The 24,098-nt window shown below is 41.1% G+C and overlaps 1 protein-coding gene across 5 annotated transcripts in view; it reads right to left on the reverse strand.

Moving 5' to 3' along the window:
• The window catches only part of SH2D4A (SH2 domain containing 4A), a 242,009-nt gene that overhangs the window by 88,717 nt on the left and 129,194 nt on the right, over nt 1-24,098 (reverse strand). For 4 of the 5 annotated variants that reach the window (XM_029601684.1, XM_029601677.1, XM_029601672.1 and 1 more), the window contains one exon: nt 18,703-18,783. The exons of the other annotated variant lie outside the window; for it this stretch is intronic. In XM_029601684.1, coding sequence (XP_029457544.1) covers nt 18,703-18,783 — 81 coding nt within the window. The remainder of the gene's footprint in view (nt 1-18,702; nt 18,784-24,098) is intronic. 5 annotated transcript variants of the gene reach the window in all.

A 24,098-nucleotide genomic window follows, 5' to 3' on the forward strand; every position in this document is an offset into this window, starting at 1 on the left:
TCAGCAGCATGGCAGCTTCACTGAATATATAGGCTAAGTTAGTCGGATATGTTTATTTGGTTAACTAGCCGAACCACAGTGCAGCTGAATATGGACTTCCTAAACTTTAAATATAAAGAAAATCAAGGCTAAACAATAAATGCAGGTCTTTACATCCGACGGCCGGAGTGCAGGAGGTCGCTCCTGGACCCCCGCTGGACCACCAGGGACTTTTGGCAAGTCTTGGGGGACCCTCCTGACCCCCACAAGACTTGCCAAAAGTCCAGCGGGGGTCCGGGAGCGACCTCCTGCACTCCGGCCGTCGGATGTGCCCCTGTGACATAGTGAGGGCAAATGCGATTGGTGCCATTTTGAAACCCGCAGCTGAGGGTGTGAGTGCAGGGGATGGTTCCTGGACCCCCCGCTGGACCACCAGGGAGTTTTGGTAAGTCTTGGAGAGGGGGTCAGGAGGGTCGGGGGTTTGTTTAAATTGGTTTCTTTAGGCGGCCGAATAATTCGGCGAAGATTCATGTATTCGTGGGGAATCGCGATATGTTTCGCTTCCCCACGAATACAACGAATATGGCCACATCCGTTGCGGATTGCCAATATGTAGGGACCGAATGCACACCCCTAGCGTGTATGTATGAGAGAGAGAGAGAGAATGGGAGTGAGAAGCATGTACATGTTTGTGCGTGTGAAAGAGCATGGGAATGAGAAGCCTGTGTATGTATGTATGTATGTATGTATGTATGAGAGAGCACATAGGAGTGAGAAACGTGTGTGTGTGTGTATATGAGAAAGCATGGGAGTGGAGAACCTGTGTGTGAATGTATGAGAAAAAGCACGTGGAAGTGAGAGAAAGCTGGTATAAGAGCATGTGGGAATGGAAGCCTGCATGTGGGAGACAGCATGTAAGAGTGAGAGCCTGTGTATGTATGTGTGAATAGAAAACTGCGTGTATGAGTGAGAACCTGCATGTGAGAGTGGTAGCCTAGGTAAGAGAGAGTGTGTGGGAGTGGGAGCCTGTGTGTGTTTAAAAAAACCCAAAAAAACATGCAAGAATCGGAGTCTGTGAGAGAGAGCCTGTGTGTATATATCAGGAGGCAGTAAAGGACAGGAGGAGAGAGAAGCAACAGAAATAACAAAAGAGCCCATGAACAAGGATTTAAGAAAAGACAGAAAAGGGGAAATGAGAGACTGGGACTAAACGATTAGAAAAATATGATCAGACAACAAAGGTTAAAAAAAAAAATTTATTTTGAATTTCATCGACTGGAATATGCCATTCTTTGGGAATGTGCATGGTTTATATATTTGTATTTTGCTTTTTTTCTGTATTCCACTGTTCACAGAGCCTGGTTTATTGGGCTTTCCATTTCAATTTTATCTGCATGTTTCTGTTTCTAATTTGTAGTCCTTTATTCTGTATTAAGTAAGGGTCAGTCTGTGCTCTGCATGGGTGATAGAGGTACAGTATTTCGGCTAGCGCATAGTTTTTTGTAGGGATTTGTAGCAGTCCAGCTTGTTGTTTGCCCAGTAGGTGGTGTATTAGTGTTCTAGGGGCCTGGTGTAATGTTTGCCTTGCCGCCTTATCATAGATGTTTGAATCCTGAGAGTTACTGCTGTTATGGTATGATATGGCAAGGTTCTAGGTAGCTTTTTATTATATTTTTATAAGGGTTTGTGTTACTTATTTAACATTTTTATATACCGGGATTCATGCAGAATTTGCATATCGTCTCGGTTTACATTGTAACTGAAAAAACAAGCATGAAGAATGCAAATTACATAGAACAGGGCATTAAAACTTGGGACAGAATACATGGGTAAAAACTTAGAACATAATAGAGGATGGAAAAACCTGAAATTATCTTATTGTAATATGTTATATTTTAAGCTTGGTTTGAAGGTCTTTAGATAGTCTATTGGCTAGTGTGGAGGTGTTGATGTATATTATTATCATGATTGGAACGCTTGTTCGAATAGCCAGGTTTTTAGTCTCTTTTTGAAGTTGATTGGGCAAAGTTCTGTCCGGAGTAAAGAAGGTAGAGAGTTCCAAATTGATGGACCTGCTGAAGACAAGGCACGTTTGCTTAGAGAAGTTTTGATGTGTGTTCGGAGAGTGTTTTTGTAAGCTGTTCTCGTTGGTCTGGTTGGTAGATGAAATTGAAGTGGAATGTTGAGTTCCAGAGGAAAGCCCTTGTGTATGGTTTTGTGAATGATTGTTAGTGTTTTGTATAAGATTCTGTACTTTATTGGGAGCCAATGTAGGTCCCTCAAAATGGGGGTAATATGGTCTCTCCTGTTGGTCTTAGTCAGTATTTGTATTTATTAGTCACAGTGTTTGGCGGTGGAGGGAGTTTATTTTACTGTTACTGAGGTGACACCAGAATTTTAATATTTGGTTTGCTTGTTGAGTTGTAATATGAACTATCCTAGTTCTGTTGTGCGCCCATTGCAAATCTGAAGTTCTTATGATCATTGCTGTTTTATTGTAGCTATGATATACTCCGTTTTTGAAAGAGAATTCATAAAGGAATACAATGATAACTGTTTTATTACCTGATTGGATCTCATGTTTTTGTTAAGTGTTCTTTATAAAATATACAATATGTAAAAATTAAACAAACTGCAAATATAAAAAATTAATACAGATTAATAGGGCATTTTTAATGCTGGTAAGTGATTGAAATAATAGAATTAAAATCTTTTAAAGAGTCACTCATGATACATGATGGCTGTTGCAGACTACTTAGACATCTATTGTCAGGGGCATTCTAAGGCATTATTTAATTGATAAGACTACAACTAGTAGGGCCTGTATGCCTACTGCCCCATTAGGGATGTGTATTCGTTTCATTTGTTTCCCATTACATGTCAATTAGATATGCATTCGTCTGATACGTTTCATATTATATGCTTGTATAGGAAACGGATGAAACAAATGCACATCCCTACTGCCCAATGTTAACCTTGGGCCCCCCCAAAAAATCAGTTCTCACTATGCCACTGTTTTCTAGGTACCCTCCCATGCAGACCAGTTGTATGCAGAGCTCTCGATATGGTTGACTGAAGCACCTCCACTCCAGTTTCAGACACTGAACTCTCTACCTCCTCTAAAGTGATTGTTGGCCTCTGTAGCTTCCCTTACAAGCCTCCTTCTTGCTCTGATGCTGAGTTTTGAGGGATGGCCTTTTCTGAGTAGTATGATGCACTTTCCATTTCCTCACAATTGAGCCAACAGTGCTCACTGGGACATCCAAGCACTTGGATATTATGTTATAGCCTTTTCCTATCGTATGCATGCCCATAACTTTATTTTTAATTTCCTTAGAATGCTCTTTTGTCTTAAGAACATAAGAAATTGCCATGATGGGTCAGACCAAGGGTCCATCAAGCCCAGCATCCTGTTTCCAACAGAGGCCAAATTAGGCCACAAGAACCTGACAAGTACCCAAACACCAAGAAGATCCCATGCTACTGATGCCAGTAATAGCAGAGGCCATTCCCTAAGTTAACTTGATTAATAGCAGTTAATGGACTTCTCCTCCAAGAACTTATCCAAACCTTTTTTGAAGCCAGCTACACTAACTGCACCAACGACATCCTCTGGCACCAAATTCCAGAGCTTAATTGTGCGTGGAGTGAAAATTATTTTTTTCCGATTAGTCTTAAATGTGCTACTTGCTAACTTCATGGAATACACCCAGTCCTTCTATAATCCGAAAGTGTAAATAAGATTCACATCCACTCGTTCAAGAACTCTCATGATCTTAAAGAGCTCTATCATATCCCCCCTCAGCCGTCTCTTCTCCAAGCTGAACAGCCCTATCTTCTTCAGCCTTTCCTCATAGGGGAGTTGTTCCATCCCCTTTATCATTTTGGTTGCCCTTCTCTGTACCTTCTCCATCACAACTAAATCTTTTTTGAGATGTGGTGACCAGAATTGTACACAGTATTCAAGGTGCAGTCTCACCATGGAACGATACAGAGGCATTATGACATTTTCCCTTTTATTAACCAGTCCCTTCCCAATAAGTCCTAACATTCTATTTGCTTTATTGACTGCTGCAGCACACTGAGCCGACAATTTCAAAGTATTATCCACTATGATGCCTAGATCTTTTTTCCTGGGTGGTAGCTCCTAATATGAAACCTGATTGTGTAACTACAGCAAGGGTTATTTTTCCCTATATGCAACATCTTGCACTTGTCTACATTAAATTTCATCTGCCATTTGGATGCCCAATCTTCCAGTCTTGCAAGGTCCTCCTGTAATGTATCACAATCCGCTTGTGATTTAACTACTCTGAATATTTTTGTACCATTCGTACATTTGATGTCAGTCGTCAATTTCCTTTCCAGATCATTTTTAAACAGATTGAAAAGCACAGGTCCAAGTACCGATCCCTGAGGCACTCCACTGTTTACCCTTTTCCAATGAGAAAATTGACCATTTAATCCTACTCTGTTTCCTGTTTTTTAACCAGTTTGTAATCCACGAAAGGACATCACCTCTTATCCCATGACTTTTTAGTTTTCTTAGAAGCCTCTCATGAGGGACTTTGTCAAACACCTTCTGAAAATCCAAATACACTATATCTACCGGTTCACCTTTATCCACATGTTTATTAACCCCTTCAAAAAAATGAAGCAGATTTGTAAGGCAAGACTTCCCTTGGGGAAAATCCATGTTGACTGTGTTCCATTAAATCATGTCTTTCTATATGCTCCACGATTATGATCTTTAGAATAGTTTCTACTATTTTTTCTGGCACTGAAGTCAGGCTCACTGGTCTATAATCGCCCCTGGAGCCCTTTTTAAATATTGGGATTATATTGGCCACCCTCCTGTCTTCAGGTACAATGGATGATTTTAATGATAGGTTACAAATTTTAACTAATAGATCTGAAATTTTGGAAAAGAATTTCTTCTGATGCTATCCCTCTGGAAACTGGAGTTCCTCAAGGGTCGGCGTTATCACCCATTCTTTTTAATATCTACCTTCTACTTTTATGCCATCTTTTAACAAGCCTTAACATCATTTTCTACATGTATGCTGATGACATACAACTTCTCATTCCCATTACTTCGTCTTTAGAAGAAGCATTTTCAAAAGCATCCTCACACCTTGATGCAATACGGAAACTGCTAAATAACCTAAAATTATGCTTAAACATGAGCAAAACAGAATGTATACTAATTACAAGAAAAATCTCCGGCATTTCTTCTACTCCTCCCTTCCAATTTGACAACATTCAAATTCAACTCAAGGAAAACGTTAAAGACCTTGGATTTTGGCTAGATAATGAGCTAAATTTTAAAAAACTCATCACAACAAGAACAAGAGATGGTTTCTACAAAATTCAAATACTCAAACACTTAAAACCCCTGCTGCACCCCAAGGATTTCAGAACCGTTCTTCAATCCCTAATCTTCTCCAGCTTGGACTACTGCAATTCCCTTTTAATAGGCCTTCCTAATTCAACCTTAAGACCTCTGCAGTTACTCCAAAATGCAGCTGCCAGAGTTTTGACTGGTAAAAGAAAGTCTGACCATATTTCCCCAATACTCTACAACTTACATTGGCTACCAGTTAAAAAAAGAATAGAATACAAAGTCCTCACTATCCTACACAAGTCAATTCACAAAGCAGACTACACTGCCCTGAACAATATTATACATCTACACACCTCAGCTCGTACAAGATCAGCTTATAAAATTCAGCTGGATATCCCTTCACTTCCACAAGCCAAATTATCCTCCACTAGAAATAGAGCCATCTCTATCATCGGCCCAAAATTATGGAACTCACTACCTCAACACCTCAATTCTCAAGAAAATTTTAAATCTTTTAAAAAAGATCTAAAAGAATGGCTTCTTTCACAGTCTTACAATGGCTGTGCACCCAATGACAGCAGAACATAACTCCTTTATCTCATCCTCTACACGCTCTTTTTACTTGCAATCCCCTCTTCTTTCATTCTCCTTGCATCACAGAATCCTGTCTTTCATGTACAGTTTTTACTGTCAACTTCAAGTGCTGCACACTCTCATATCTAATGTTATAATGTTCAATGTATTTACTTGATCTTAATGTTTTGTATTGTTATTGTTCTGATTCCTTTTTTGTCACTTTATTATTATTATTATGAATTTAAATGTAACCGGTTGTTGTATTGTAAACCGGAGTGAAGGCAATGTATGCTATACCTCGGTATATAAACAAATGCTAAATAAATAAATAAAAATTTTGTTTGAGTTTCTTCAGTACCCTAGGATGCATCCCATCCGGTCCAGGTGATCTGGCCTACTACATCTTCCAGGTTCACAGTGATTTGGTTCAGTTTGCCTGACTCACCACCCTTGAAAACCATCTCCAGAACTGGTATCTCTCCAACATCCTCATTAATAAACACGGAAGTAAAGAATTAATTTAGTCTTTCTGCAATGACCTTATCTTTCTTAAAAGCCCCTGTAACCCCTTGGTCAGTCTTGCTTCAGATATATTTTAAAATGTTTTTATGAGTTTTTGCCTCTACAGCGAACTTCATTTCAAATTCTCTCTTCACCTGTCTTATCAATGTTTTACAGTTAACTTGACAATGCTTATGCTTTATCCTATTTTCTTCAGATGAATCCTTCTTCCAATTTTTGAAGGATTTTTTTTTGGCTAAAATAGCCTCTTTCACCTCACCTTTTAACCATGCCAGTAATCATTTTGCCTTCCTTCCACATAAGAACATAAGAAAATGCCATACTGGGTCAGACCAAGGGTCCATCAAGCTCAGCATCCTGTTTCCAATCCAGGCCATAAGAACCTGGCAAGTACCCAAAAACTAAGTCTATTCCATGTTACCATTGCTAATGGCAGTGGTAATTTTCTAAGTGAACTTAATAGCAGGTAATGGACTTCTCCTCCAAGAACTTATCAAATCCTTTTTTAAACACCGCTATACTAACTGCACTAACCACATCCTCTGGCAACAAATTTCAGAGTTTAATTGTGCGTTAAACTCTGGAATTTGTTGCCTTTCTTAATGCGTGGAATACATCTGGACTGTGCATCTAGGATTGTATTTTTAAACAATGTCCATGCCTATTGAACACTTTTAACCTTTGAAGCTGCACCTTTCAGTTTTTTTCTAACTATTTTCCTCATTTTATCAAAGTTTCCCTTTTGAAAGTTTAATATTAGAACTATAGATTTATTTATTGTCCCCCTTCCAGTTATTAGTTTAAATTTGATCATGTTATGATCACTATTGCCAAGTGGCCCCACCACAGTTACCTCTCACCAAATCCTGCATTCCACTAAGAATTAAATCTAAAAAAGCTCCCTCTCTTGTTGGTTCCTGAACCGATTGCTCCATGAAGCAGTCATTTATTACATCCAGGAACTTTATGTCTCCAGCAAGTCCTGATGTTACATTTACCCAGTCAATATTGGGGTAATTGAAATCTAAGAACACAAGTGCAGAAGTCTTGTCAGATCCAAAATTTATTAGAATTCTAACACGGTTCATATGGCAACTCCACTGTAAATTTTTTGTGTATTATTCCAAGCACAAGTAGGGGTCCCCCGACACAGACCCCGTGTTTCGCCCACTGGCTGCGTCGGGAGGGACAACACCATGAAACAACAAATCTAAAAATAAAATGAAATTAAACTTTTAACATGGATCCTATAAAACATATAGGGTACAGACCGAAAATGGTATATCATGATCATATACAAAATTCCACATACCTTCAATAATTTTGACAACAAGTTAACAGGGAGTGCAAATACCAAATCGCCAGGCTGGCCTTTTAAACGCCAAACCACATTTTGGCGCGAATGTCAGGAACCAATCAGATTATGAGAATGGAAAGCCAATCAGATCACGGCAGGTAAGTCGGTAACCATTAAGTGAAAAAACTCCACTATTTCATTGTTCAAGCCACCAGGGGTCACTGTGTCCAGAAGATAGATCCATCTCTGTTCCTTTTGTGTCAATAATTCAGAAAAATTGCCACCCCGTGATGGGGGGCGGACCACATCCAAAACAAAGAATCTTAAATCTGTGATTTGATGTTGTTGTTGTATCCAATGTTCCACCAAAGGCTCATTCTCCCTCCTATTTTTTATATTTGATCTATGTTCGATAATACGGGTTATCATCATTCGTTTCGTCTTACCCACATAAAATTTATTACATGGACAGTATATTATATATACAACCCCCGTGGTTGTACAATCGGAGGTGTCTCGAAGCGAAATAACTTTAGATGTTACAGGATGAATAAATTCAGATATAACCATCATTAAAGAACAAACTGTACAGTGGCCACATGGTTTGTGGCCACCACTATTCACAGAGGTGACTGGATATTGAACAGTATGGACCAACATATCTTTTAAATTTTTACCCCTTCGATACGTGAATCGAAGAGATGCTTGAAAAAACTGATCCAATGATAATGCTGTCCAATGCTTACGAATCAAGTCCGAGATGTTCCTGCTCTGTACTGAAAAAGGCAAAATACAATTAATAGAATTATCTTCAGATGTATTTTTCGGTAAGAATAAAAGATCTCTATTAACATATAATGCCCGTTTGAAAGCCCGTTTTAAAGTTTTGTAAGGGTACCCCCGAAGCATCATCTGCTTAGCTTGGGAAATGTATTCATCTTTTGAAGAACATAGACGTCGCAGCCTCAGAAATTGTCCCGTAGGAATATTTTGTTTTAAGAAACGTGGATGACAACTATTATATTGTAAAAGAGTGTTTTTATCAGTCTGTTTACGGAAGATGGTCGTTTTAAAACCATCCTTCGAAACAGAAATCAAGATATCAAGAAATGGGATAGTGTGGGTCTGAATATCAAAATTAAACTGCAGGTGACTATTGCAGTTATTAAGCCAATCTAAGAATACAAAAAACTGTACATCCGTGCCTGACCAGATTAAGAAAATATCATCGATATACCTCAACCAGGTTATAAAAAATTGTGACCATGGAGATTGGTAAATGAATTGCTCCTCAAATCTGGCAACATACAAACAGGCTAGGCTAGGGGCCATTGTGGCACCCATCGCCGTGCCTTTAATTTGTTGTGTTCTTGGACTTATATTGAAAGTGCAGATCCAGCCCGTGTGGTGTTTGGGTAATTGAAATCTCCCATTATTATTATACTGCCAAATTAGTTAGCTTCCCTGCTTTCACTTAGCATTTCATCATCTGTTTGACCAGTTTATCCAGGTGGACGGTAGTATACTCCTATCACTATACTCTTACCCAACACACATGGGATTTCTTCCCATATAGATTCTACTGAGCATGGTAGGAACAATGGATGGCCCACGCTATTTTTAAAGATGGCGCCAGCCCTCCATTGCTTCTATCATGTGACAGAGGCCGGTCAATGGCACCATTAGCCTGTCACATGGTAAGGGCAAAGGGCCATCGGCGCCATTTTGATTAGTGGCAGCTGACGGCCCGAGAGTGGGAGATCGTTACCTGGACCCCCAGGGAATTTGTCAAGTTTTTTTTTTGGGGGGGGGGGGGGGGGGGAGGGTACGGTTGCAATAAATTAAATTTGAAGGGTTGGAGTGGGATTGGGGTTTGTTTGTTTTGGGGGTTTTTTTTTTTTTGGTTTTTTTTTAAATGTACCCTTTCTCGCCCCCCACCCCCAAAAAATAAGAAAAGCACACAAAATTTCATGGGTTTCCTTATCGTTTCTTCCCCCCCCCCCAAAACACGAAGAAATAGGAAATATCGCCTCTATTTCCTGTTTCGTCGCAAACTAATGCACATCCGTAATACTTACCAATCCTCTTTAACCACCATTAAATTGATCTACACTCAAAGAATTGAAGGGTTTGAGATTCTGGTCCTCTTCTACTGCAAAGGATGCAGGGCCTCTGGAATTCAATCCCTGGATCGCTTGCGGTGACCTCTGGACTCCTCTCCCGGGGGTTGCTGGGTGCAGTATAAAGGTGAGCCTCCGGTCTTCTTCATGCTCACAGTTTTCCTTCAGATTCACAGTCTGACTAATGGTACTGGAATTAGGGGTATTTTATCCTGAAAAGCTGACCTTTAAGGATTCACAGGTAGAAGCCAATTTTAAGGCAATTGTTAGGGCAATATCTTTCATCTGTGTAAACTTGGAGCTTCCACAGCACAGGGGTTGAATATTTATGCAAGTGGCATTTTTCAGTTTTTAATTTTATTTTACAAAAAATGCAGAGAAATAATGAATTGTGGCTTTGAAAATTTACTTTAAGAGCATACTGATTTGCAATAAATATACTGTCCGGAACAATCTGTCATTTGTAATCCACACAAATCTGCTGACATTTTAGGGGATCAAATACTTTTGCAAGTCACTGTATATACATATATATCATATCAAAGCCATAAGAATCCACCTTCCACAATAAATTATATTATTCTAAAAAAATGTTAAATCAATTACTCAGTTGCAAATATTTATTTTACATCATACATTTAAAATTTACGATGTGACAAATTAGTTGGTTAAAACTTTTTAATAGAGTAATAACTTATTATGGAAGGTGGATTCTTGTGGTTTTTGATACTTTGTATACTGGGTTTCTCTCAGTTGAATATTATTATTTAAACCAGGTATAGTTTTTTACTATATGATTGAAAGTAAGAGAGACAGATATATATTCCTACACATACTTTATAGTTCCAACTTGTCTGCGAATATAGAAGTACCTGTGGCACTAGCCAGTCCCATATTCATTTGCATGCAGGCCTGTAAGTACTTTATAATATGCCTTGCTGACAGGCTGCAGGTAGGGGGGGAATGGTATGGGGACTGCAAATTTAAAGATTCTTTCTGTTTGATTTCTTGGAAACCTAGTAAAACATAAGGCATACAGCCCATGCCTGATAGCATTGCCGTAAAGCAAGCTGTGCCATGATGAAATTGCAGTTTCTATTAGGAACTATATGATAAGTATCATTCTGTAAAGTTGGGAGTAGTAAGATGGGGTGGGGGGAGTGTGGGACCACCAATCCTACTTTATGGGAAGGGTAACTCTCCCAAGTAAGAACAGATTCCACCCTTCCCTTTCCGCAGATTCCTGACAGAACATCTGCGGAGGTGCATTGTTGTAGGAAATGTGAGACTGCACATGGCCCATGCAGGGGCAGATTGGCTTATCAGCGAAAATCTGGCATCCCTGGGTATGCCAGCCACTCTAGTCAAATGGATTCCTTTTCTTAGCTCCTGCTCAGATTGCCCACTCACAGCCAAAAAGAAAAGTAGAGGGGCCACCGAAGCCCGAAGACAGACTGTGGGACCGTGGTGGAGCCCATCCTGCCATGGTGTGAAGAAACGCCAGTGGGGCCATGGCAGAACTCGCCCTCAGCAGTCTGGCCTGTGGAGCCATGCAGAGCCTCACACCACATCGCAGGAGCAATGGGGTCGGAAGAAGGAATAATCTACAGTGAGGAGAGTCTGCCAGAAGCAAAGGCCTTTTCGCACCTCCCCTCCAGAAGCGAAAAGCTGCGTGGCCATCCCGCAGCACCCAAAGACAAAGCCAGAAGCACATGCTTTATACCAAATAATGGGGGTGGGGGAACAGCTACTAAGCAATGGCTGAAGAAAAATAAATTTGCACATCTGATTAAGATTTTAGCTTCCCTAAATCCATCATCATGTATATTTACTCCTCATCTGAGTGTTGTAAATATTACGTAGCACTTGAATATCCAAAGCTAAATCACAAAGGAGCATATAGTGTAAAGTACTATTGGAAGGTAGCCAAAGGACAATTGTTCGGCCTCTACATCTGCCAATCACTTTCTGCAGAGATCCTCTCTTACACAGTATGGTTGAAATACTCATTCCCTTCAGTCAATTAATAAGGATTTGCTGCAAGATTCTTCTCTACATCTTGACCCTGGTGCATGACGTTTCTGCATACTAACCTCCAAAACAGGTGTGGAATTTTAGAAGGCCACCTTGGCCACTGTGTTTTTCACCTCCTAACTAACTTCTGCAGAAGTCTCAAATATCCAGAAAACGTTGTACTGCTTTGCATTTGTTCTAACCAGTAGTGACCCTTAAAAATGATGAAGTTAGAGATGTTTAGCTAGTTGCAGCCAGTCTAGACTGGAAATTACTGTTCACTTAGGAGTAACTGTTTTTGCTAGAAACTGATAGTTACATAGGAATAATATGTTAACACCATAAAGCAACAACAAATAAGAAATTGTATACCAATCAATGACTGATTATTCATGTATGACCTGAAGTTATAAAACATTTTGTATTTCCTGAAAGTGGCAGAAAGACTGTTTTAGTGCGTTCTCTCTTATGCATAAAATAAAATGAAATATTACTGAAGATATCTGAACACCAGATGAGGAGTATGTGCTAGGGACCTGAAATTGCCAAGAGTTCAAGGCAATTTCCACAGTTTTCTGATGCTGACATACAGGTCACTATGAAAACAAATGAAGAATAACCAAGACGACATGTATGTCCATTCAGGTGACAAAATTAATTAGGTTTCAGTCAGGTGGTTGGATAGTTAAACCTGAGGCTTCGCTAACAGACTTTAAAATAGGTGCTCATTGTAGCTTTATACTATATAGGCTGTTTCAAGTCCCTAACTCTAAAAACATATTGCAAGGAGGATGAAGAGGGACTTGTTTAAGCCAGTAGAGGCTATTCAAATACAAATGGTTAAAGCTACATCTCACATACTACACAGGCCCTTCAACAGTCTGCTTAATTCATTCTCAGTATATGTCTTGAATATGTATAGACTTTATTTCATCTTCTTTTAAAAATGGTCATGGTTTTAGTAACTTAAAACCAGACAGGAATTGGGTATTGAAGCTCTTCTTCCAACCTCTTTATTTTAGATTGATCAATACAAAAAAACAAAATATATCCAGGGCAATAGGTGTCAGCTATGTGGGTGATTGAGCAGCCCAATATTCAGCAAGTTCCTTCACTGTGTCCAGGGAGAGGTTATTTGATTTGAGTTTAGTACCCTCAACAGTTTTGAAAAGTTGGCGCTCATGTCCAGGGCCATGCAGATATGTACCTATCTCTCCCTCCTTCCCTCCGTGGAGATATGTGTCCAGGGCTTCTTGGGAATAGATAATGGCTGTAAAAGCCCCCATGGCTTCCCGGTGAGAATCTTGTGTTGAGAGCATGTTGGGCAAGAGTCCACATAGGCTCGGATATCTTTATGCATCTCTGGCCACCAATAATATTGTTGTAGAAGCTGTTGCGTCCGAGCTCTTCCCGGGTGTCCGGCTAATTGAGAGTCGTGCCCCCAGGCCAGTACTTTATTTCGCAGTCTTTTAGGTTTTACCAGGTGGGATGGTAATCATTGCTGAAAGGGTGATGCAAGCCGGGTCTATAATATGTTGAACTGGCTCCTCAATATCTTCGGCAGAGAAGGATCGAGATAGGGCATCGGCCTTCATATTCTTGTCAGCAGGGCGATATCTCAGATCGAAGTGAAAGCGTGTGGAAAAAAGTGCCCATCTAGCTTGACGCGGGTTCAAAAGTTGGGCTTGTTGAAGGTATACTAAGTTCTTGTGGTCAGTATAGATTGTTACTCGATGTTGAGCTCCCTCCAGCCACTGCCGCCATTCTTCAAATGCCAGTTTAATGGCAAGAAGCTCTTTGATCCCGTAATTACTCTTTGGATCTAACTCTTTGGAGTAATTATGTTCAGCCTGTGAAAATTTCCTAGAAAAATATGCACAAGGATGAGAGGGCCCTGTGGTATCATTTTGGCTTAAGACTGCTCTTACCCTTTCAAAAGAGGCATCCACCTCTACCACGAATGGACGTCTGGGGTCTGGATGCCGAAGGCAAGGTCTTTTGAGGAAAAGTCCTTGAGTGCCCGAAATGCTTCTTCAGCCTCTAAAGGCCAGGATTTGATGTTCGCCCCTTTGTGGGCGAGTGCCGTAAGCAGTGCAGCTAATTTGGAAAACTTCGGAATAAAGCTGCAATAGTAATTAGCAAAACCCAGGAAACGCTGGAGAGCTCGTAAACCGTTGGGTTGGGGCCACTCTTGAATACTCTTCAATTTGGATGGCTCCATCTGAAAACCTTGGTTGGAGATGATATATCCCAAAAAAGGTAGCGACTCCTTGTTTGAAAATGCATTTTGAGTTTAGCATACAGATGATTTTCTCTTAAGCATTGGAGAACTAGAGTAACATCATGTTGATGTATTTGTAAATTGGAGGAAAAAATCAAAATGTCATTTAAATAGACTACAACGCAGATATAAAGCAAATCTCAAAATATCTCATTGATGATATTCTTAAATACTGCCTGGGCGCTAGTCAATCCGAAGGGCATGACTAGATACTCATAATGTCCATCTCTGGTGTTGAATGCTGTCTTCCACTTGTCACCCTCCTTTATTCTAATAAGATTATATGCTCCTCGAAGATCCAATTTGGAAAACACCTTGGCCCCCTGTAAAACGGTTGAAGAGTTCAGCTATTGGCGGTAATGGGTACTGATCTTTGATAGTAATGGCGTTCAGCCCACGGAAATCTATACATGGGCGCAGAGTTCCATCTTTTTTCCCAACAAAAAAAAATCCAGCCCCGGCAGGGGATTTAGAGCGCCTAATAAATCCTCTCTGTAAGTTGTCTCGGATATATTCAGTCATGGCACGTGTCTCCGAGATGGATAACGGATAGACCCTACCGCGGGGCGGTGTGGCTCTCAGAATGAAATTGATGCTGCAATCGAATTCTCAGTGAGGGGGCAAGATGTCGGCAGCCTTTTTGGAGAAAACGTCCGCGAACTGCTGGTATTGAGGCGGCAAACCCACAAGACGGGCCGAGCAGATGAAGCTGTTGGAAGTGTTAGATCCTTTAATGCAGGTCTTAAGGTATGCTGGACCCCAATGGATGAGTTTTAAAGATGTCCAGTCGAACTGTGGATTGTGCTGTTGCAACCAAGGAATACCAAGAACTATAGGGTGGATAGCTCTCTGGAGGACATAGAAATACTTTCAGTGTGATTCGGTGCAATGTGACACTCCAATGGAACGGTATGATGAGTTATCCTCCCCGGCAGGGGATCTCCATGAATGGAAGATATGATTAACGGTTTTTGGCATAGGCAAGTAGGAATGTGTAGTTGCTGTATTACCTCTTGCAGAATGAAATTTCCCCCAGCTCCAGAATCTACTAAAGCTAGGGTAGAGAACTGGAGATCTCCAAGATGTACAGAGACTTGCAGAGTTAGTGGGGGAGCTGGAGAAGTGATGCCTAGGGTTACTCCCCCGATGGAGCCTAGGCTTGGGAGTTTCCCGGGCGTATTGGGCAACGAGCTATGAGATGACCTGTTCCTCCACAATACAGACAGAGACCTGCTTTACAGCGTCTTTGCCATTCCTCAGGAGAGAGGGGACCATGCCCCAATTGCATAGGTTCTTCGACAGTCCCTTCTGTAGTTGCTGCTTTACGAGGGGTACAGGCAACTGAGTGAGAGGGAGGAGTGACCGCCATGAGTCTTCTCGTGCTTGATCCCTCACAAGTTCTTTTTTGTAGTTGGCGATCGATCCAGGTTACCAAGTCCACAATAGCGTCCAATGATCGAGGTAACTCTCGGGCTGCCATTTCATCCTTTATTCTGGATGACAGGCCCTCCAAGTATATAGACCGAAGACAGTTCTCCTCCCAATGGAGCTCAGAGGCAAGAGTTCTAAATTCAATGGTATATTCTGCCAGTGGTCGACCTCCTTGCCGAAGTTGTAGAAGCTTGGAACCAGCGACCACCTGTTTCCCCGAGTCATCAAATACCGCTTGAAACAGTTCCAAGAACTTAGGAAGCTCTTGTAGGACAGGACCTGACTGACGCCAAAAGGGAGAAGCCCATGCCAGGGCTTTACCTTCTAACAGAGACAAGATATATGTGGTTTTTGTAAAGTCATCCGGGAACAAGGAGTCTTGAAGATGAAAATGCATGCTGCATTGGTCGAGGAATCCCTGGCATAAGCGAGGATCGCCTCTGTAACGTGGAGGAATCGGTAATGGAATCGAACGGGTATTACTCGGCATTACCGATTGTAATGGTGGAGGGATTGCCTGAGCCGCAGCTATAGAATCAAGACGGGCGTTGAGTCGTTCCAAGGAAGAGGCCATGGATTCCAGTATGCGTTGCTGCTCCATGACTTTCTGGGCTAGTCCTGGAATGGCTTGACAAGCTGAGGCCTCTGCCGGGTCCCATCGCCTTGGTATTCTGTTATGAACTGGAAGGTGGACCCCTGTATTGAGGTAGAGTCAGCGCTACCCAAAAGGAACTTGACCCCGTTTAGTTCTCTACCGTCGAAGCGCAAGGCCGAATATTGTGGATGTTGAAAGACTACTTCACCCTGGAAGCTCATGATCCCCCCAGGAGGAGCCCGTAGGGACCCGGCCGCTAGGACTTAGGAGACTCTCTTGAAGACTAAAGAATGCTCTGGATACAGGCGTCTCCTGCATGTCGAGGATGCTAGACGGCTGGCACCTCCAGCAGGTCATGGTAGTCTTGAAGGAGTCGAAGAGCCGGTCCAAGGGTACGATACACGAGAGGGGTCGCTTCAACGGCAGGGCTGAAGAAAAACTGATACTTCACACATCCAGCAGAGCTCTCTGCTTCAACGGCAGGGGAGAAGAAAAAAGGGTTCGCACTCACAAAGCGGGGAGTAGCTGGCTTGTTACGGCGGTTACTACCCCAAACCAAATGTGCCTGATACTTCACTTTCAATGCATATCCAGCATGGCTCTCTGCTTCAACGGCATGGGAGAAAGACTGATACATCACGCATTTCCAGCATAGCTCTCTGCTTCAACGGCAGGGGAAAAGAAAAACAACCAATAAGGGCTGTATAACATAGTCTGGGTAAAACAAATAAGCATGGGTGTAGCTTGCTTATTGCGGCGGTTACTACCCCTACTACCCCTAACTAATCAAGCTAGACATTTCACTTGGATGCAGCTCCATCACTGCTCGCTATATTAATGGTGGGGGTGGAAGGGAAATAGAACCAAGAGCTAAGAGAAACAGATAAGTATGAGAGAAAAAAATGTGTGAGGCTTGCTGGGCAGACTGGATGGGCCGTTTGGTCTTCTTCTGCCGTCATTTCTATGTTTCTATGTTTCTATGAAAGCCAATCCAGAGATGTGTCAGAAGGGGGGTCCGAAGCCAGTCCAGGAGCAAGCCAGGAGAAGAGATGAAAGGCGGTCCAAGATCAAGCCACGGGGAACACGAAAGCCAATCCAAGGTCAGGAGCCAAGAGTCAATCCAACAGGGAGGAGAAGCAGAGAGGGATGAAGAACCAGAACACAGAGCACTGGACGAAACCCAGCCAGGAACCTTGATACCAAGGCAAGGTCTGAGGAGCAGACCATGCCTTAAATGCAAAAATCCAGGGAGGAGTCTTCAGGAAGGAGCCACGACAACTTCCTGTCGTGGACCCTTTAAATCTTACAGCAGCCGTGCGCGCGGCTCTAGTAGGGACAGAAGGGGGAGGAGTCAGCCTGGCCAAGCAGAGCCCAATCGGCCGGACCTAGCAGCGGTAGCGGCCGCGAAAGCAATCCCTACGAGGCCCCCTACCCTCCGCGGAGCCTCCGGAAACCCAACCCCTAGTATCCAGCTCAGGGCCGCCACGGCCGACGTCTTGGCTCCCCGCTGCCAGTGGCCATGACACCTGGCCCCGGGCACAGGCCGCCACCGGTCCTAACAATTATTGGTTATTACAGTCAGTTCTCTGCAGTTGATCACGGTTAGATTCAACAGCACACTTAGAAAATTCTGTGGTGACGTTTCTGACTTTCGGCCACCTATTTTATAGATTTGTAGATTAAATAATGCATATTTTCATTTATGCTTATAAACAAAATCTTTCCAACCTCTTGTATGTGCCAGGGTAATTTATTTTGTTCTTTTCGGGTGGGGGAATAAAAGGAATCTTAATGATCAATGCAGGAAAGGGAGACTGAATGGGATTCAGGAATGGGGAGTAAGGAGGAAAGGAGGACCGGAGATAGAGGAAGGCTTCAGGTTTTTTGCTCCCCTTTCCAACCTTATGTCAATCATTTCTCTCACACACATTTAGCCTGAATCCTCCTGCTCCTCCTGTCGCTCAGGACCCATCTCTCAGTTGAACATGAGGACACTATAGTGCAACACAGTTCAGACTCTGAGTCAGGCTCTGGGTGGCATGGAAGGGCGACGCAACGCAAAGCACCACCGCTTTTCTCCTCTGCTGGCTGATCAGTGCAGAGGGTGGAGGGCATACAAAGTGTATTACCCAAGCAGCCGCTGCCCCCAGTTCTGCCCAGGGTCAGCTGCAGTTTTGCAGGGACCATGCAAGTCCATGTTGAAGCCCTTCCTGCAGCACCACGGACAACCACGTATCCTGATTATATTTTATGTTCAAACGAAATAGTCTTGCTGGATGTATAAGCGGAGATGCTATGTTTTTAAACTAACTGTGCTTCAGGTTCAAGAATTTGGATATGCACTAAAGATAGCCTTGGCAGATATTCTCCTTCAGGAGGCACAATAAGACACAGAGAAGCTGATGCACTGAAGGAGAAAAGAGCTGTGTAACTAACCGCCACTACTTCAAAATACTCAGATTTTTTGACCTGATAAGGTTTGAAAAATCCAGTTTTAAAATATAAAAAAAAACAAAAAAAAACACAAAAACAAAAAAAACTTACTTGCTGAATGCCAAGCTTTCCCATGCGACTTATGGAGTCCGCCAGAACATCATGGACACCTCTCTCTTTACTTGGAGCAGACTGGAGATTCAAAGTATATACAGGGTTTTATCTTCGTTTCCATGCTGCACTGCATATCCTCATCAAAAACAGAAGTCTCCTAATACTGAGTACAGAAAATATCAAGAGGTCCACTACCCAACTATGGGCAAAGCACTAGAAGCCCATAAACCAGAGCAGGCTCAGAATATAGCTTAAGAACTGCTGAGAAAAGAGGCTCTGATGGAGGCAATGAGAGAGCTTGAAGCACCCATGCATACACTATAATTTTACATACTAAATTTTAGATTGAAAGAGGAGCTTAAGCAAATTAAAATCATTTTAAATAAAGAAGTGGTGGATTTCTTCTAGGGTTTTCTATCCTGTGTGGATAGAACAATTCTTTGCGAAAAAATGCCAATGCTCAGACTCCTTTTTGTAATCTATATTAATTTTTTTCTTTGGGTTAAAAAACAAACATTCTCAGTACAGATTTCAACAAATTTTTGTGCAAATCATTTAGCATTTTGTTAAACTTGTTTGTCACAGCCATATCATTTCTAGTATCTTTGTTAAAAAGGTTTCAGTTTAAAAGTCTCTCATATCCTTCATCACACAGACCCCATTAATGCAAAATCAGAGACTGTGTTAAATCCTGACCGCAGCATAAACAGAATGTTATACACCAAACCCAGAAGTTGAGTTTTAATAAAAACACACAAAAGCCGCCACTAACCACAACCCCCTTTCCATCTTACAGTCATTCCAGTCGCCACCAGCATCAGAAGGGCAGTACAGATTCAAAGTTTTAACTAACCTGTTGGTACAAAAAATAAAACCATTTTTAGTAAAATAAATTCAGAAGAGAGGTTTATGGACAGAAAGAAACAGTCCATTATCTGTTAGTCCTTAAACTTTGCCCCACAACTGGTATTCAATATTTCAAATCTTCATCTGACAGGTAAATCAGTAGAGTAGGGATGATCAAAAAGACATCAATAAAAGTTCACATTGCAATGTTTGCTTCCAGTTTTATGGAAGAAGGTGAGAGTAATGAATATGTTGTCAATGAAAACATAACATTTGTATTAATAAATATTATGTCCGGAGGATAGTAGCTGTTACACAAGAAATGGTATCCTACCATCTTTGTTGTTGTTCTGACAGACACTGACTCTAAATCGACACTATTGTTTCATGTCTAACTTTTTTATGATGTGAAGATCAGACCACAGAGTACCAAACACGAAGAAATTGAAGGTGAATAACAAGATGGTTTAATTCAGTCTGCTCACATCTAGTGTTGGTGTTCTGATAAGATTATCCAAAAACTTTTCCAGTTTGCCTTTACTATGCATGTTGATAGACAATGTCTCACTGGAAAATTTTTATTGTAAACCTCCTCACATGTCTCGTCTCATCTGCTGAGGGGATTCTCAGAAGCTATTTTTAAAGAGAGTCCGTGTGCCCACATACTCACATGTGTGTGCATGAGGACACGCACAGGAATTTTAAATTGTCTGCGCAAGTGTGTGTGTATGATTTAAAATGCACCTAGCACATGTATATGTATTTGTGTACCTTCCTTAGGAAGTTCTTGGCTATAATGTACGCAGCTGATTTTAAAACATGCGCACATGAAGGAAATAGCCAGTTTGACCAATTAGTCCAGTTTGCCCACTCTCTCTCTTGGTCATCGAGATTCTCCTGGTTCTTCAGCCTAGTTTACCCAGACCTCTCACCCAGTCATTTTAGGCCTAAAACAAGTTTTCTTCACTTACACTTCATCAAGAGCAGAAATAAGTGCGGGCAATAGCCTGAGTCGCACTGAAGGCATTGGATTTAAAATTCGTATTTACATGTGTAAATGTTGGTCCCTGCCCTGGAACACTCCACCTCTGCCCCTTTTCTCCACACGTTGGGTTGCACACGTACACACACATAATTGGGCCATTTTAAAATACAAGTTGCTTGTGCTCAGCCCAAACTCACAAATATAGGCCTTTTAACGTGAGTAACTAAAAATTCTTCCCTTCAGGAACAGGCGATATGACAGTTGATGTAGATTCCTTTGCATGACAGTCTTCCTGTTATAGGCACCATCAAGGTTCTTTTCTTTCAACAACTGAATATGCCTACTCAGTTTTGTTATCTTCAATACAGGTCAAGTTGTATCAGCACATAATTTCCTAATGACACAAGTTAATAGCTGGAGAGAGAGCTACATGGATGAATGGGACCCAGTCAATAGGCTCTTTGGAGCTGTATGTGGTTAAGGTGACTACCATCAGGCTGGGGAATTTTGTTTATATGGGACATTTTTGAATGTGGTTTAGTGTGGTGAGTGGTTTATACAGATTATTAATTGCATTATGTTTAACTAGGAAATGAATGCAGTTAAAATATAATAGAGTAGGATCTAACTGAGTTAGTTTATGAACTGCACTTAATGTTTTGTTTTGAATTAGTATTTATTTTTATTATGAATTTTATTTTGCTGTATGAATTCTGTTTGTGATATTGAATTTTACTGTATTTTGTAATCTGTTTATAAGACACACTGTATTCAATAAGGTGAGATACAAGTCCAAATAGAAAATAGAATTAGAAAAGTCCAATAAATTATTTTCCCTTGATAAAAGTTTATTTATATTTCAGTAGAGTTGAAATGTATGTCTTCAGTGCGACTCAGTACACTGATTATTACAATTCTCTATTTATCTATATCTCATAATACAGTCTGAAATGCCTCCAACTCTTGCAGAATACAGCCACTAACACATCTGCCCACAAGACCAATCATGTATTTACTGCACTGGTTCCAATTAGAACGCAGGATACAATAAAAAACTAGTTCCATCTTTAAATGAGTCAATAAATAGGTACCGATATCTCTTTCCCAGCTTTTCCTCTCCTATACTCCCACAAAGAGAATGCCATTCCTTCCCTTGGCCTTACTTTCCTCACCTCCTCTGGCTGCTGCCATAGTGACTTGTACAAGACCTATGCACCAAAACTCTGGAACAAAGCACAGCTACCCACGTGCAAACAATGTTCTTCACTTTCCAGCAAAAAAACCCCAAAACTAAGGCATGACTGTTCAAAACAGGCATTCCACTAGATTCCTCAACAGAGGCTTTAAGTCATATTGACGATCTCAGAACTTTCAGCAATGACTATTACTTAAACACCCATGGGATTCTCAGTCATCAGCACTAGACAACCTTATTTGTTAATGCACCTATGATTTTACACTTATTACTCCCGACCCTTGATCCTACTCCTAGAAGATGACTTAGTCTTCCTAACCTCACCTTCCTTTTTCATATTATTTGCATTTCCTTTTTGCTCCTTGTTCCAGGAAGAAGGAAATCTTGTATTGACCTCCACAATATTCTGGATTGTTTGATTAATCCACCTGGAGGCCATTCTTGGTAAAAGGCAGAATATCAAATATTTATAAATATATAAATCTTCTGCAAAATTATACCACTCAGGTACTGTACAGTAAGAGGGCATTCATTTTGACTTTTTAAAAAGTTTAGTCTGCTTCCTATCAATTAATCTTATCTTAATGATCTGCTGAATGATCACTTTCCAGTTTGCCACCAGATTCTTCAGTAGTGTTTGGAGAAGAAATCTCTCGATGGGATCATTTTGAAGATACAGGTTAGTCGGAAATCAAAAGATTTGACAGAATTAAAACATTCTTTTAATATTCTGGATCCCTGTTCTCCCTCAATAATTTGTTTATTGAGAGACAATTTTCACTGATTAGTAGGTCTATCTGAAGGGCTTATTCCAGTGATGATGAATTCCAATCCTCAAGTGCCACAAACAGGCCAGGGTTTCAGGATATTTACAATGAATATGAATGAGATAGATTTACATGCATGTGGATTTCATAAAAAAAAAACCAAAAACATAGCATGGAAGTGTTATTAGTGTCTGTGACTGATTACTTGCTTAAGGAACTAGACTAAAATATTATTGTTTTTTTAAGTCATCTCTGCAGCATATGACACTGTCAATCATGCAATGTTATTACATTGTTAATGTGCTTTAGGTATTGGAGGTGTAGTTTTATCTGAAATCAAATATGGCAAGTTTGCTTACTATGAAGTCAGTAGGATGAATTAGCCATGACACACAGGTGATCAGCAGACAGTGTAGAACAGACCCACCTCTCTAACTGTGTAAAGTTTTACTTCTGAGCCCATGTGGGAGTTCCTGTACACACAATGCCTTGGGAGCCTCTTAATTGATTACAAAGCTTAGCTAGTCAACTCTCCAGTGAGGTGGGTGGGTATTAAGCATGGCTACTTCATCCTGCAATCTATAGAGAACCCTGTTTATAGTAAGCAAATTAGCTTACTTTATCGATAAGCGGAACTGAATTAGCCAGGATATGTGGAGATTTCCAAGCTGAGGGTTGCAAGCTGAGCACTTACACAAAAAATAAATAAAAGCAACCTAGACTTGACCTCCCCCCAGTAGAGTGCACTACTCTGTGAAAAGGCTGCACAAAACTGTTTCTCCAAAGCTACTATAGTTTCTTGAAAGTCTGTCCAGACAGTAATAGGACATGAAGGTGTGAAGTGATGATCAAGTTGCAGTTTTGCAGATGTCATCAATGGACAACATCTTAGGTGAGCCATGACATAGTTTAGAATCTAGAGGCCAAAGCATAGCAATGCGAGATAAAGTCTGCTAGCCAGCTGGACAATGTACGCTTGGCAATAGCTATTGTCATTCTGTTAGGATCATAGAATATGAAATGTTCAGAAGCCTGATAGTGTGGTTGAACTCTCTTCAGATAATGGGCCAAGGTCCTTTTATAGTCCAGTGAATGGAGGGCCTTCTCTCCTTTATGTGCCTGAGATCTTGGAAAGAACAAGAGCAAAACATGGGCTTGATTCAAATGAAATGCCAAAACCACTTTGGGCAGAAACTCTGGGTGAATGCGGACCACCACCCTGTTATGGAAAACTGTAGATACGGCAAGTAAGAAACCAATATTTGTAGCTCATTGACTTCTAGCTGAAGCGATGGTAACTAGAAATACCACTTTCCAGGTAAGAAATTTTAAGGAAGTGTATTCCAACCACTCATAAGGAGATTTCACCGGTTGTGCCAAGGTGACACTGAGATCCCATGACATTAATGGCTTTGCAACCAGAAGTCTTGTATGCTACAAAACCTTCATGAACTTTGATAACAGAGGAAGGATGGAAATCAGCTTTCCATTCACTTGAGTATAGTAAGTGATAATAGCAGCAAGATTCACTTTGACAGATGATGTCCTGAGACTCAAAGAGGAGAGGCAGGACAAATAGTGAAGGAGATCTTTTGGACCC

This window comes from Rhinatrema bivittatum, chromosome 1 (assembly GCF_901001135.1).
Source record: "Rhinatrema bivittatum chromosome 1, aRhiBiv1.1, whole genome shotgun sequence".
NCBI lineage: Eukaryota > Metazoa > Chordata > Amphibia > Gymnophiona > Rhinatrematidae > Rhinatrema > Rhinatrema bivittatum.